The following is a 13,592-nucleotide window of genomic DNA, read 5'->3' on the forward strand; positions in this document are numbered from 1 at the left end:
AAATATACTTTGGAGCATCACTCCTAAGAGTCAGGAAACAACTATCTCTTCATGACTATTCAGTTTGTGCACTGTCTGCAGAAAGTGCCACCAGCCTGTCACTGAAGACAATAACAGGGATGCTTGTCCTGCAGAAATAGGAAAAAAGCAACCTTGGAAGGTCTTCCTGTGCCTATCCAAAATGAATGGTTTCAAACACCAAGAGAGGATATCTCAGCATCATTCCTCTGAGTTGTCTATCCTTGACACTGAAAACCCACCTAGGAAATGACCACTTCTCTTGTCACCCCCTCGAAATTCTTTCTCATAGCCCAAGTGTCCCTGGATGCTAATCTAAAACCCAGGGGAGAATGGAGAGATGCAGGTGATCTCCTGGAAGGCGCTGGGGAGTGAAACTGGTGATCAGAGCAAAGGAAACAGCATGAGAACAAGTGGGTCTCTATAGTACTGAGAGCCTTATCATTATAGCCGTGGAGAAGTGCAATAAAAACATGTTAAGGATATCAAAATTGTGACCTACTAAATTACTGTGATGGATTACTGTCAAGGTGATGTATTTAACAGGGTACACTGTGCTTTAGCTAAAGGTAGAAACTTCATTTTCATGCTCTAATCCCTCCACCTACTTCTCCTATTATCACCAGGATTGATACCCCCTCAAGGAAAAAAGTTCCCATGTGCAACTAGTTATATATGCTTCATAATTTGCCCTTATTAAAGATAAAAAAGGATCAGAATTATAGGCTTAGCAAGGATTAGCAAGCATAAGTCTGTATTTCTGCAACTACTACACTTTTTATAGCCCTGTCACACTCCGAGATAGAGTTGTATCATTATATAGAGTTATATAACCATAAAGAGTTATATCACTGGAAGCATTACAGCATTGTCCCAGACAGTCTTGATTATCAAAGTCTGGCTCTACCAAGTGAAAAAGAAAAAAAAAAAGAAAAAGAAAAGGCAACTTCAGGGTCCTGCTGTGCCATCTCCTGATCCCTTCTGTTAGCAGCACACAGTCTGGAGTTCTAGGGGCCTCATGGACACAACTTCGCATCCTAATTCAACATCCCATCAATATTCACCAGAACCTCCCAGTCACTCCAGAGGTGACAAGCCTGATATTTCACTCAAAAGAGACTTACAATAACCAGTGAGAATCCTAGACAAAAAAAAAAAAAAAAATCCAAATTTACCTAGAGGCCACATTTTTTCTTCACTGACAGTAAAAAGGGAATAAAAACACTGCACAACCAGGTGAAACTCCACTAATAGTCCAAAAAATGCTGGGGTTTTTTTCTATCCTTAAACTTTCTGTTCAATATAATCTACAGCACTCCTGGCTTCAAATGGTGTTAACATTTTAAGTGGCCCCATCCACCCTTCTAATAGTTAGAGTCCAGAAAAATGGCTTCATTTTTTTCTGACAAATAAACATAAGACTATTACCACTGTGTGTCTTTGCAAGAATTGAAAGTCTTCAGATGTTTTTAAAAGGCCATTGGGTAAAGACAGAATAAAAGCTCAGCAAGCTGATAAAAGCATCCAACTGTGACCTGACAACGGTACAAACATTAATAAAAAAGAATTCTTTGGGTTTTATTCTCTTGAAGAAAATACATAATACAATCTTTCATATGCTTGTAATGGTCTGCCACCTCTTCTGTGTAACACACTGAGCCAGGACTCCTGGGGATCTGGCCCTCTGCCTCCACAGGTAGGACCTCCTGCTTAGTATTGAATCCAGATCAGACAAATATTCATAGTACCAAAGAGGAGTAGGAGAGGGAAAGAAAGAGATACCAGGAAAACAGAGCACAGCTCCTTCACCAGGAAATAAGCCACTGTCCCAGTGACCACTGAGTGTCATCATCTGCCCCATCACTAATTCTTACACCTCTTTTCCACCCTGGCACCATCCACAGCTCATCCATCCACTGACTCAGCAGCTGGGGCACTATAAACCATAAACTATAAACCAAATCAATGGAGAGAGTTCTCTCTACGCTCCAGACCTGCACAGCTGCCGGTGGCACCTTCACCCAGGAGTGAACACATCAGCCAGGCAGCTGATCTGTCCCTCCTTTATCATCTTTGCTGCTTCTTCCTGTGTTGTTGGGGGCTTTTGGCAATTTTGACTGGCTAGACACTTTTTAAAGTAATTTTCTGTTTACAAGGATACAACAGTACTTTTTGGTGGCTGCTGCATTGCCATACATCACAGGTCTCCCACACATCGCCCAGCAATAACAGACGGGAGCATGAGTAACAAGAAAACAAGCCAGTCCAATCTTTAGTGTCAACTGCCTGTACCCTCTCAGAAAACAAGGGTTTTGATCTCTGTCATTGTGTTTTATGAGAGGAAGGTAGCTTTTAAATATCCCTTTTCTCCAGCCTTGCTTACAGTCCACTAAGTTTCAACAGCTTTCTGGTCTGCAGCAAATTCACAGTCTCCTGGGTGACCTGGGAAAATTTTTCATTACTTTTACTCCCTCCGGCAAGCAAAGCCCCATCCTCCTCCTCCTCCTCCTGCTTTCAGCATTAACACAGCAAATGGTGAGCACACAGGTAAGCAGAGACACACACCATCTGTCTCAGTGCCCCAGACCTCTCTAACTCCCTTTGCTCGCACGGGGCTTGTCCCCGTGATGTCAACTGCGTTTTTTGTAGACCCTTGAAACAAACATGTTTCTAAGCCCATATCACCAAAAAAAAAAAAAAAAAATCCCACTTCACCCTTGCAATTTGCTTTGTAGTAAGACAACTATTTCATTTGTCTGTCCTGTTTTCACAAATCTGACAAGCTCCTCAACACTTCTGAGAGATCTGCATCCTCAGCATCAATCCCTGTCCCCCGAAACTGCTGTTCCCTTGCAAGGTCTGCATGAGATGCCAACCACACTGCAGCCCCTGCAAGCAGATTTAGCAGAGCCAACCATATATTTCCAGGAGTCAGGACACACTCTGCAGTGTAGATACATCCATTGGTATGATTTAAATACCTCATAGGAGTGTGATATACTGAAACTTCACAACAAAGCAACACACCTTTGAACAGTGCAGAATGTATTGGTACAGAGAGATTATTGCATAATGGCATCAATATTTTATTTCTGTTGAATTTTTTATCTCAAATTTACTGCTCCCATAAGTAATACACAATAACTCATCTGCACCATAGTTACTTATGTATTATGTATTGCATGGTCCTGGAAGAATTTCTGAAGAAATATCCTTCTTTTAAAAAGGAAAAAAAAAAAATAGCCCTTTCAACGACAAATCCCAGCACTCAGCAGCAGTATTTTACTGAAATGCTTTTTTACAAAACTTCAGAAATTCTCCACTAAATTGTAGCGTATATGTTTACCAATCTCATAATTCAAAAAGAAAGTGGCCTGGCAGCTTCTAAGCACACTGTAATGTTATCTGCAGGGACAGTGAATTATGTATCTCTCATAGCACCATGTCTGACACAAAAACACTGTGATTCCAGTGCCGTGGGATCCCGCAGATCCACACAGTTGAGACACAAAGGGTAACGCAATAGTGCTGTTTTCTCACCCTTGTAGTAAAATGGTGCAAATATTTGAATATGATTTTCTTATATCAAGAAAAGACAAGCTTTAATTTATGCAAAAGCAGAAGAAGAATCGGGTCAGTGGTTTGTAATTATGAGGTTTGTTGGAAGTACTGATCAATGCTAATCAATGCTAATCAATGCACCCTGAGCAGATTCTTAAGGGTCCAACCACGTGTCTTGAAGGCACTTGGGAGATGGGGCTATACTGCCTCTGGGATGTTCTGTTTGGCTTTTTGGTTTTTTTTAGACTATGACTTCAACAAAAGTAAGGGTTCTTTAAACATACAGCCAAACTTCTCTGGCTGCCTGACGACAATATTTTGTGATGTTCATCATTAATACCTGGCATTTTACCTAATGGTGCCCTTCACTGCAGAACAGCAGTACACAAGTTATGCATTTCACTGCTTTTGCCCTTTCCCACAGGAACATACATAGTTCCTGCACTGGATGCCACGGGGATTCTGCTCTTCCTCAGCCACAAGATGGGGAGGGGGAGAGCTCAGCCCCTGGAGCACATCCCTGCCTCCTCAGGGAAGGCAGCAGAGTATGAAGCTCCCAGGGCTGAGAATCCAAAGGAGGCAACATTCATCATTTCTGCATTTGAGAGCCACCTTCAATGTGTTTTCTGTGTCCTGCTGTAGTCAAACACTCCTCAGTGCAACTACGTACTGGGGGAAGCAGGGCAGAGCCAGGGAATGCAGAGGTTTGAGGAATGGTTCCCCATGAGAAACATACTGGTTTCCCCAGAAAGCATCAAATAGGAAAATCTACAAGAGGATTGTTGTAAAGACAAGCTTTTTCCTTGATGAGCTCACACTATGTATTATATACACTGCAGCAAGGAGCCAGTCCCATGCCTTCAGACCTCTACTATTAAAGTCCTTTCAATTAACTGGCATTTATCTTAAAAAATTCAAACTATTTCCAGGCAGAAAAATTCCATATTATGGAGCTGAAAGTAAAATAAAGAACATTTGCAGGTTGCTAACTAAATTGTAGGGGCAGTAAAGCTTACAGTAGTTGAGAATGTATTCCTACATCAGGATCTTACAATTTAATGAATAATACTCTCTCTAGACAAAAAAAAATGTCATATTTGGTGTTAGCTCAAAGAGGGGCCTTTCGTTTTATGTCTGCCTTTATAAATTGACTTTTCAGTTATCCAAACACATATAATAAGTGCTATCTAGATAATAAGAAATTAGTTTAAATGCTGTTTGCATTCAAATGACACCAACTTTATTCTAAAGAAGACATCTTAGAGCACACACAGCTCAGAGTGAGATATCAAGCCTTCTTCAAGCGTGAAGAGAAAAACACAGTCAGGAATTAATCATCAGGAGGCAACTTCCAAGAGAAGATAGGATGTGGATAATGTCCTTCTTTATGCAGGCGTGCATTATTTTACCCAAAGCAATACACATGTAAACCTGACACAGGACAAGTGTCCTGTAACGAAAACAGAGGATGCTGCCAGATCCTCCACACCTTTCCCACTATTCCCTCCTTCTGTGAGGCTGAAGGTCTGGCCATGGGCTGTTGGGTGACGAGAGCATTTCAACAAACATCATCGCCAGCAGCTGATAAGTAACAAGCACAATGCCCACTGCCATGCAGTTGTCATTCCTGAACAGTAATAGAGGACTCAAAACAGGCTGTTTCCTTTGCATTTCACCTCCAAGAGCAAGAAAGGGAGGAAATGTCTCATCATGAGGAGCTGAAATTATTTTTTTCCTGAAAAGAAGATATCAGTCCTGTAACAGAAAGGTCTCCCAAAACAACACAGCATTCAAATGACTCAAAACCATGCAATTTTTAGCAAGTGCCAGCTGTAGTGATGAAATAATGAAATTACAAGGAGAAAAGAAGACTTGTGACTCTGGAAAAACATTGGCAGGGAATTTCCACTTATGGTGATTTATCTTGTTTATTTTAAGCAATAATTTAGGAGAGTGACATTGAAACTCTGACAGGTCACAAAATATTTCCTCAATTCAAGACACAGATCACAGACATGGCATGTCCCTGTGACAGGTCCAAGCTTAAGCATGCACTTTTATAATTTAAAAAATAATAATGTATTTCATATTTACCTTTTGTTGAATCATCTTCAATTGGTTGTTTGAATAAAGTGATATCCTTAAAAGTACACAAGAACAAAACCACTTTTTCATGCTCATTTCTTATAGGTGCAATTTGCATGTAGAACCAAACTGGGGTTCCTGAAGCAAAGAAAAAAGTGACATTGGAATGTGGTGTAGCACAAACTTTCCCCAGCCCATATACAGAATACTTCATCATTTACATGCTATTGTAATACACATGTAGTTAAGGACCATATGTCAATATTTCTGCATCTTCCAGAGTTTTCAATTTTACTTCCTCAAAGGAAAACAACATATTCCCATTTTCACAGCTGCATTAATCTAACCAGAAGATAAGCAGAGATAACAGGGTTTATAAATCTCCATTCTAAAATAAAATATATTATTCTTCCCCTCTTGCTCTTGTTTTTTCCCAGCATGTCTCACCAGATTAGTGTCTGCAAGGTAAAAAGGCAAGAAAAAACAGGTGAATGGTATCTTTGATTCCTTCTTCATATATTATGGAGCTATCAAATCCAAAACTGATGGACTATACTGTGAAATGCTCCAAATTTTATGTTACTACAATATTTAAGAGGAGTTGAGTTGGACTCTAAATGTCATACCAAGACAAATCAGACTTGATTTCTTTTTTGCATTTCAGGTCATACCTCCACCTCCTCACTGCCCTGCCCAGTGCAGCACTCTTCCAACACAGTTATCTCGACTCAGTTTTTTAAATAAAACCAAGTACTTTTCAAATCCTACCACTCATCAAACAAAGAGCCAAAACAAATCCCTCGGGGTTGGAGTGGTTAGCATGGCTTTTGGTAAATCCTCGCTGTCTGTACAAGGCTCCTGCAGGTGCTCAGGAGCTGAAACTGGTGTTCCAGGCTGAAACACACATGGCAGCCCCCTGTGTACATGCAGGTCTGCTCCATAAGGGGTAAAATCCTAGAATACTTTAAGCAATTTTCTCAGAAACACCTTGTTCACCTGCAGGGATGTAAATGTCAGATGCTCTCCATCCAGCAAAGCTCTGTGTCCCCTCCCTCCCAAACGCACACCTACACACGCTGCACTGTAAATGCCTTCACAGCCAGCTAATTACCTTTGGGATTTGATGTGCTTTCAGCCAGTTGACAGAATGGCTTTTCTCCTGAGCTGCCTAAGTGCTGACACATTGAGACAAGCTGCTTGCCCACTGTTATCCCACATGGGCACCTCTGGCCCCCCCAAATCCCCTCTAATGCACCATGTCCGGGAGCTGTGCCAGGAACTGCAGGACAGATCCCAGAGGGCAATGAAAACCATTTGGGCTAGGACTACTGTGGGGAAGGTTAAAATCCACAAGGGTTCATTGAAATTCAACTGGGATTAAACCAGTAACTTACTACCAGTAAACTGGATGATGGAGAGATGTGGGACTGCTTTTTGTTATAATTCCAAAGCCATTATGCTGATTACTTGATTACCTTAATTCCCAGTTGCTAACCTGAGATAAAAGACTTTTTATAACTACTAAAACAGAGTGCTGCAGCTCTCTGGAGAAATACTTTACTTGCACTCATACCTGGGAACCCATAGGCATCTTTTGAAAAGCTCTGAAAGCAAGGAGGCAAAATACCCTGTCACCAGTGCTGACAAAAATCAAAGACGGAGGCAAGGCGGCTACTGCTGCAGAAGCAGCAAAATGAGGAAAAGCAGGCAAAGAGTTTTCCTGAGTATTACCATATAGATACATACACATTAGAGAGAGGGCATATATACGTGCTTAACATGGTTGCTGAACAGCTGTGTGGGTAGAGGTATATAGGGTACATTCCCTATATACGAGGGAATGCAGCAAAGCAGAAGAAAGTTGTAGCAAGCTTTCAAGTCTGAACCTGAAACCTGCAGGCTGGGTTAAAACACCAAGGGAGTGTGTAAAGTCACCAGTCATACGGATGCTGCTGGAGAACATCAGCTCTTAAAGATCATCTCTGCGACAAAGGAGAGCAGGATGGGACAGCAACTTGAAAACCTCAAAATCTCCCTCTGCCAAAAGCATAAAGGAATGGGTAAGGGAAAAAAAAAGGTTGTGCCACATTATCAGAAGTACGCAGCACCACTGGACCTACGGTTTCAAAGCGCAGATGGGAGGGTGCTCTGCAAGCTCCATGTAGGTGATAAACACAAGCCCTTACACAGAGTACCTGTCTACACCGTGCAGAAGTACATTCACACCAACGGATAACTATTCTTTATTTTGTTATCTGCTCCAATATTCATCCTGGAGGATAAGCAGGCGGTTTCTTGAAGGACCTTCTTCCGCCAGGCTCCGATTATGATAAATGGAAGCAAACCCTGAGCACACCAGCTGCTGGACCAGAGCCAAAAGGTGAGTCTATTAGCATTAGTGAGAGGTTGAAGTTCTGGGCTTCGGGTGATGGAGAAGAAAGCTGACAACATGTTATGGATGGGAACTGACTCAAGCCTGAAAAGAAATATTGAGTACTTTTCCACAAAGAACTTCTGTAATCCTGCATAACTTATGGAAAGTGTAGGCTTGGAGATCTGGGCAAAGGTGAAGATTTTATTATGGCAACTGTAGGTCAATAAATCTCTGAAGCATCATCGAGCTCCAGCAGACAATTCACAACCCAAAGCAAAAACCATCTGGCTTGTTACAGGACAGTAACCAAGAGAAGGCTTTTCTCATTTCATACTTAAATAAAATAGAAAGGAATTTACTTTAGGAATGGCCTGTTCTAGAGCAGGATCCTCTTTAATAAGAGAAGCCAGGACTGGGGAGAGCACAGGATCTCTGAAATCCCCTTTGGAAATCACACAAACACAAGACATGGCAGTGCTGGGCAGCACCACGAGCAAAGATACCCAACAGGAGTCTGTCCCAGGAAATTCCCTTGTTGTGAGGGGGCATCCAGGTGAGCTGCACAGGCAACAGGCAGAGAAGCAAGAAATCTGTAGAACAGACACATCCATATGCTTGGGAAACAAAAAGAGGTCATTTGGAGGGCTCTCCTGGACACCTGCAGGAACAGCTGGACTTCAGAGCTGCTCTTGCTTCTCTTTTTAATTAAGGTGTTGGCTAAAATGCCTTGCAGCAGGCAGAATTGTAGAACTCTAATGACATTTCCTGCTGCTTAAGTACACATAGAGGAAGACTTAGTCTAAAAAGGGAAAACAGAGGTAAAGCATAAGAGGAGGTATCCAGGATGCTCTGTTCAATGTCATGAAAGGTTTATGTGAGTTTGCAGTGAAATGGGGCAGTCAGGCACAGTTAGCTCTTTCCTGAGGCACACCATTCCCTACCCTCAGACACAGCATGCAAGAAAAAGCCCCAACATAAGCTTGTCAAGGTGCTCCCTGCCAGCACCAAGGCCCATCCAGGGGGAAGCACAGCCTCAGGTACTGGGCTCTGGGCAGATGAACCAGGGAGGAAGCTCCCCAGCCCCACAGTAACTGCACCCTGTACAGGGCAATGAAAGCCAAACTGAAGAAAACATCTCCATCAGGACTGTTCTTGGCTTGTTCTTGACACAGCCACCAACCCAATCAACTAGGCTCTTTCTGCTCAGGGTAGAGGAACCCGCTTTTCTGGAGTATGTTTCATCTGAGAGTTCTGGCTTTCTATCTTGGGAAGGTGGTCTGTGCTAGTGGAGGAGGCTGTTCATTTACACTGACAACAGCAGGAATCGCAACCACCAGCTCAGGAAAGATGTCCACACTGCACAAGTCCAGTGTGAGACCACACAACAGCGTGGGTTTTGCTCAGTATGTGCTATGAAGTCGATAAGCCAGAAGCAGTACAGCCCACACGTGTGGTAGGACAGAAAATGTGACTGGAGTGGCTCATGGATAAGACAAAATGAAGAAAGTCTTCTCTGGTTCTGGCAACTTCCTGCAAACCCAATGCCACCAAGAGGAAGGGAGCCAGCTCCTGCATCTAATTAAGTTACAAATTCCCCGGTTTTCTAACTAATCCCTGGGCTACGTGCCAAATTTAGTACTCTCACCAGAGCTCATATGTGTTGGTTTACACACCACAGAGGCATCCTGACACTGCTGGGAGCATCCACTCGCGGCAAACAGGGTCTGGGTTCTCACTTGTGGAGACATGGGGGAGTCTTCTAAGGGATGTGGGGGAATCTCATTCAGGATTTCTTTTCGCTCAACCCAGTCAGTTTCCCTTCAGGGAAACAATCTTCAAAACTAAATATATTTCGGAAAGGAGTCAGACTTGAGATAGCATGGAACAACTATTCCTGGCAATCTGAATGCTTGTCCTGAAAAGAGAGCTCTCTTCTTGAGCTGTGGCAACCAAAATACCTGTTTCTTCTCTAAATCTTGCCCCAACTTGCCCATATGTCAAAATGAAAATTTATTTTAGTCTATTATATACTTTAAATATGCATTGTCACTCCCAGCACCATACACAAATATATACATACTGTTTTTCTTGTAGAGGAGAATTTCGAAGCAGTTTGACTCATAATTGTCGAAAGTCTGTCTCACTTTTTCAATGGTCTTCTTGTCTGTCAGTTCACCATACATAAAACTGAAAAAGAAATAAGGTTTCTCTTTTTTTCTAGACAAACAACTTTGTTACAGTCACCTTAAACAGCCTAGGCATTCGAGACGCTGTGAACTGTCATTTACCAAGGTTTAATTATGATTTACACTTCATTTAAATATTTAGAGTGTCACAAGGACACCTACAATAGTGAGTAACCATGACCACCTTCTTACTGTAAATGACTACAAATAAATCCACTGTAATGCTTCATTAAGTGCTTTTTCTGAGTATATCTTTAAGGATATATGGTTATATATCCTTACAGAAAAATAGCTGACAGCTTATGAAACCATTATCTCCACAGCTGCAGGCCACGGCAGGATTGCTGTCAAAACAGAGAAAATGGAACAAAACCTCTAAAACCTCCCAAATTTTGTTCAATCCTCTTGAAAAACCTTCTGGAGGAGGAATGCAAGCTTTTACAGGTAAAGGCTGTTGGCTGAACTGATGGCAACAAATCTAATCTTCTCAAGATGCATTTGGGATAATAAGATAATCAGAATTCTTTTACTAAATACCAATTACAAATAGAGGTAGGATTTAAACAGTGAAGAACAATGACTGTAATGTTCTGAAAATTCAGTACGGGTAGCAAGCGTATGAGTTGCCTCATACAACTATATATGTGTAGCTGTGCCTGCACTACTACCAAACAACCAAATTTATCCTCATTTTCCTTACTGCATACTGCATTTCTTTAATAGTTTAGTGGAAAATATTAAAAAGCTTTCAGAGATGCATCCCTCTCCAGGCTGATAATATAAAAATGTAATTTTAACTCTGCTATTTCTTGACACTTGACCATCTCATCTTCGCATTCTTTTCCAGGTCAGACTTCCAGCTGGTGTAAGCAAACCCAACCCCCTGACCTAACTTTTGAAAGCCTTTGTAAGGAAACAGCCAGGCTTTTATTGTCATTCTTTCCTGGATTAAAAATAAGCGAAGGCGGCTCTGTGCAAATGCCCAATTACAGAACTGAAGTAAAATGGAACATGGGATAAAAGCTTTCAGGCACTTGGATGAATATACTTTTAATTGATCAGACTTTTTTTTTTTCCCATTCTCTTTGTTCACAAATAGTTTGGGCTTCAGCTGAAACCTACAAGAGACAACCCTGAGAATATGAAAGAGAAAAGCTATCAGTGCCTCTGTGGTTTCAATGCAGCTTCTCCTATTGATCAGCAGACCTCCAAAGGTTCAATAAACATTTATTTTATGTCCACTGCTCTGAAAGAAACAATAAAACAGCATAGTGCTTACTGGCTCAGCAAGCATTAAAGTACTCAATGAAGGCCAGACCATGAATCTTTTCTTTGCACAGCCAACCAAGGGAGGCAGTGAGGCTGCTCCCAGGACAAGGTGCTGCCTGACATGGGTGATGGAGGCAGGCACAGGGCATGGGAATGAATACAACATCTGGATATCACTACAGGTGCCTTTTCACTGGTAACACAGGGACTTCTATTGATTAGATTGGTTATTAGGAAAGATTTCCTCACTGAAAGGGTGGTCAGGCATTGGAATAGGCTGCCCAGGGATGTGGTGGAATAAGCACCCCTGGAAGTGTTCAGAAAACACAAAGATATGGCACTTGGGAGCATGGTTTAGTGGTGAAGATGATAGTATTGGTCTAACAGTTGAGTCGATGATCTTAGAGGTCTTTTCCAACCTAAATGTCTCTGTGATTCCATGAATGGTGTGGCATAACTGTTACCTTTGGGACAGCACTGCAGTGGAGATGCCACTACAATGCCTGACATCAGGAAATGGTTTTCCCCAGTCACAAGACTTCATTAATGTACTGATTATCATTAACATACACAGCTGTCTCAAGGAGATGCAAAACACAGCTTACTGCTCATTTTCAAATGACCTGCCTTTCTTTCCCAATTTCAGATGATAATCTTTTATACATCTATACATAAGACGACAACAAAAAGAGTTTGATATTTCTTTTTTAATCTGTGCCTTTTTTAATGCACTGATGCATCTCTTTTTTGTGTTCTTGAGACTTAAAAACAATGTTTTGCATAGACCTGGAGGAAAAAATAGCAAGAATTTGTTGCAGTGCTTGATTTTACATGACTTATAACACAGAAAGTCATCATTAATTAGTGTTAAAATGACAAATCCTACTTGACGTTGAGAGGTGGACGATACCAGTTACTGCTGCTGAACATGATCAATCAACTTTATGTTTTAAATTAAAGGCAGCTTATGGTTGCAGTAAACCTGTAATACCCAAATCATATATTATGCTCACATATAAAGAGACATTTTAAAGGCTTGTGGAACAATAAAAACATTTTTCAGAAGGCAATTTTTAACAGCACCAAAGGAATCTCAGAGCCTTTCACTGTACAAGTTATATAAGATCTCTGCTTATCACAGGTTTAATTTAATTTAGTCTGTCCTATTTTGTACACATGGAGGGACTCCTACTTCTCCAGTCAATCACTCTGTCTTTTTCTGCCTCATGTTTTTTTCTGTTATTTAGTGCTTGTCGAGTGCCTTGAGTGCAAACTGTACAAGACATAAATATCAAACCCACTCTGCTACTGGGAATCTCACTACGTAGAAAACAGGTTTATCAAAGAGAAGCAAGACTTACTGAAATACTCAGAGAAAGACACAATCTTAGATATTTTTTCCATCTTCAAAACAGAACAGTTGTCATTTAAGATGCTTAGGCTCCCACCTCCCTCTGAAAGCATGCCTTGAACAGAAAAGCCTCATCCAAAGCTTCATTTAGTGCTCCTCTGTCCTTTGTCAGGATCCAGAGCACGGGCACCAGAGCAGGTCCAGGTTTGCAGCGTGTGCCAGGGCAGCAACAGCTGTCTGAGAGGAATTATCCAGGACAGGTGAAGCACAGAAGGCATCCAATCCTACCCGATTTACAGCATTCAAGGCATTGATTACAGCAGACAAACATCTACCCAGGAGGAACAGCAAATGCACCTCAATAGTTTAAAAAGCCTGCAAGGTGAAGAGCACACATCGTTTCTGAGAATAAACAGCGCAGCTCCCTGGGTCCCACTGGCACACTCAACGGGGTTTCTTTGTGACAGCTTTGGCAGTAAGGAGGCCTTCTCACACACACAGAAATCAGGTCACAGTGGTGCCATCTCAGTATCAAATCTAGTTTTTTTCAAGTCCACCACACTGCACCCACAATGCAAAATCCCATTTACTTGAACACAGTGGGAATTTTGCCACTAGCTCCACTGGAGCCAGGATTTCCCTTGCAGACTCTTTTTAATCCCACTTGTGACGGCAGTAAATCAAAACAAGGGAGAGCAGAGATGCTGACCAAGTGTTTCAGTGAAAACAGTGCCTATAAAAATCTTGG

The 13,592-nt window shown here is 41.7% G+C and overlaps 1 protein-coding gene across 1 annotated transcript in view; it reads right to left on the bottom strand.

Moving 5' to 3' along the window:
- Window positions 1–13,592, bottom strand: part of KCNH5 (potassium voltage-gated channel subfamily H member 5) — a 161,674-nt gene that overhangs the window by 131,588 nt on the left and 16,494 nt on the right. Inside the window, exons 3-4 of the mRNA XM_051769866.1 lie at window positions 10,119–10,225; window positions 5,674–5,802 (exon numbers count right to left, since the gene is read on the bottom strand). Coding sequence (XP_051625826.1) covers window positions 5,674–5,802; window positions 10,119–10,225 — 236 coding nt within the window. The remainder of the gene's footprint in view (window positions 1–5,673; window positions 5,803–10,118; window positions 10,226–13,592) is intronic.

The sequence above is a fragment of the Manacus candei genome, unplaced genomic scaffold (genome assembly GCF_025592945.1).
Source record: "Manacus candei isolate 608988 ecotype Guabito, Panama unplaced genomic scaffold, ASM2559294v1 h1tg000113l, whole genome shotgun sequence".
Lineage (NCBI taxonomy): Eukaryota > Metazoa > Chordata > Aves > Passeriformes > Pipridae > Manacus > Manacus candei.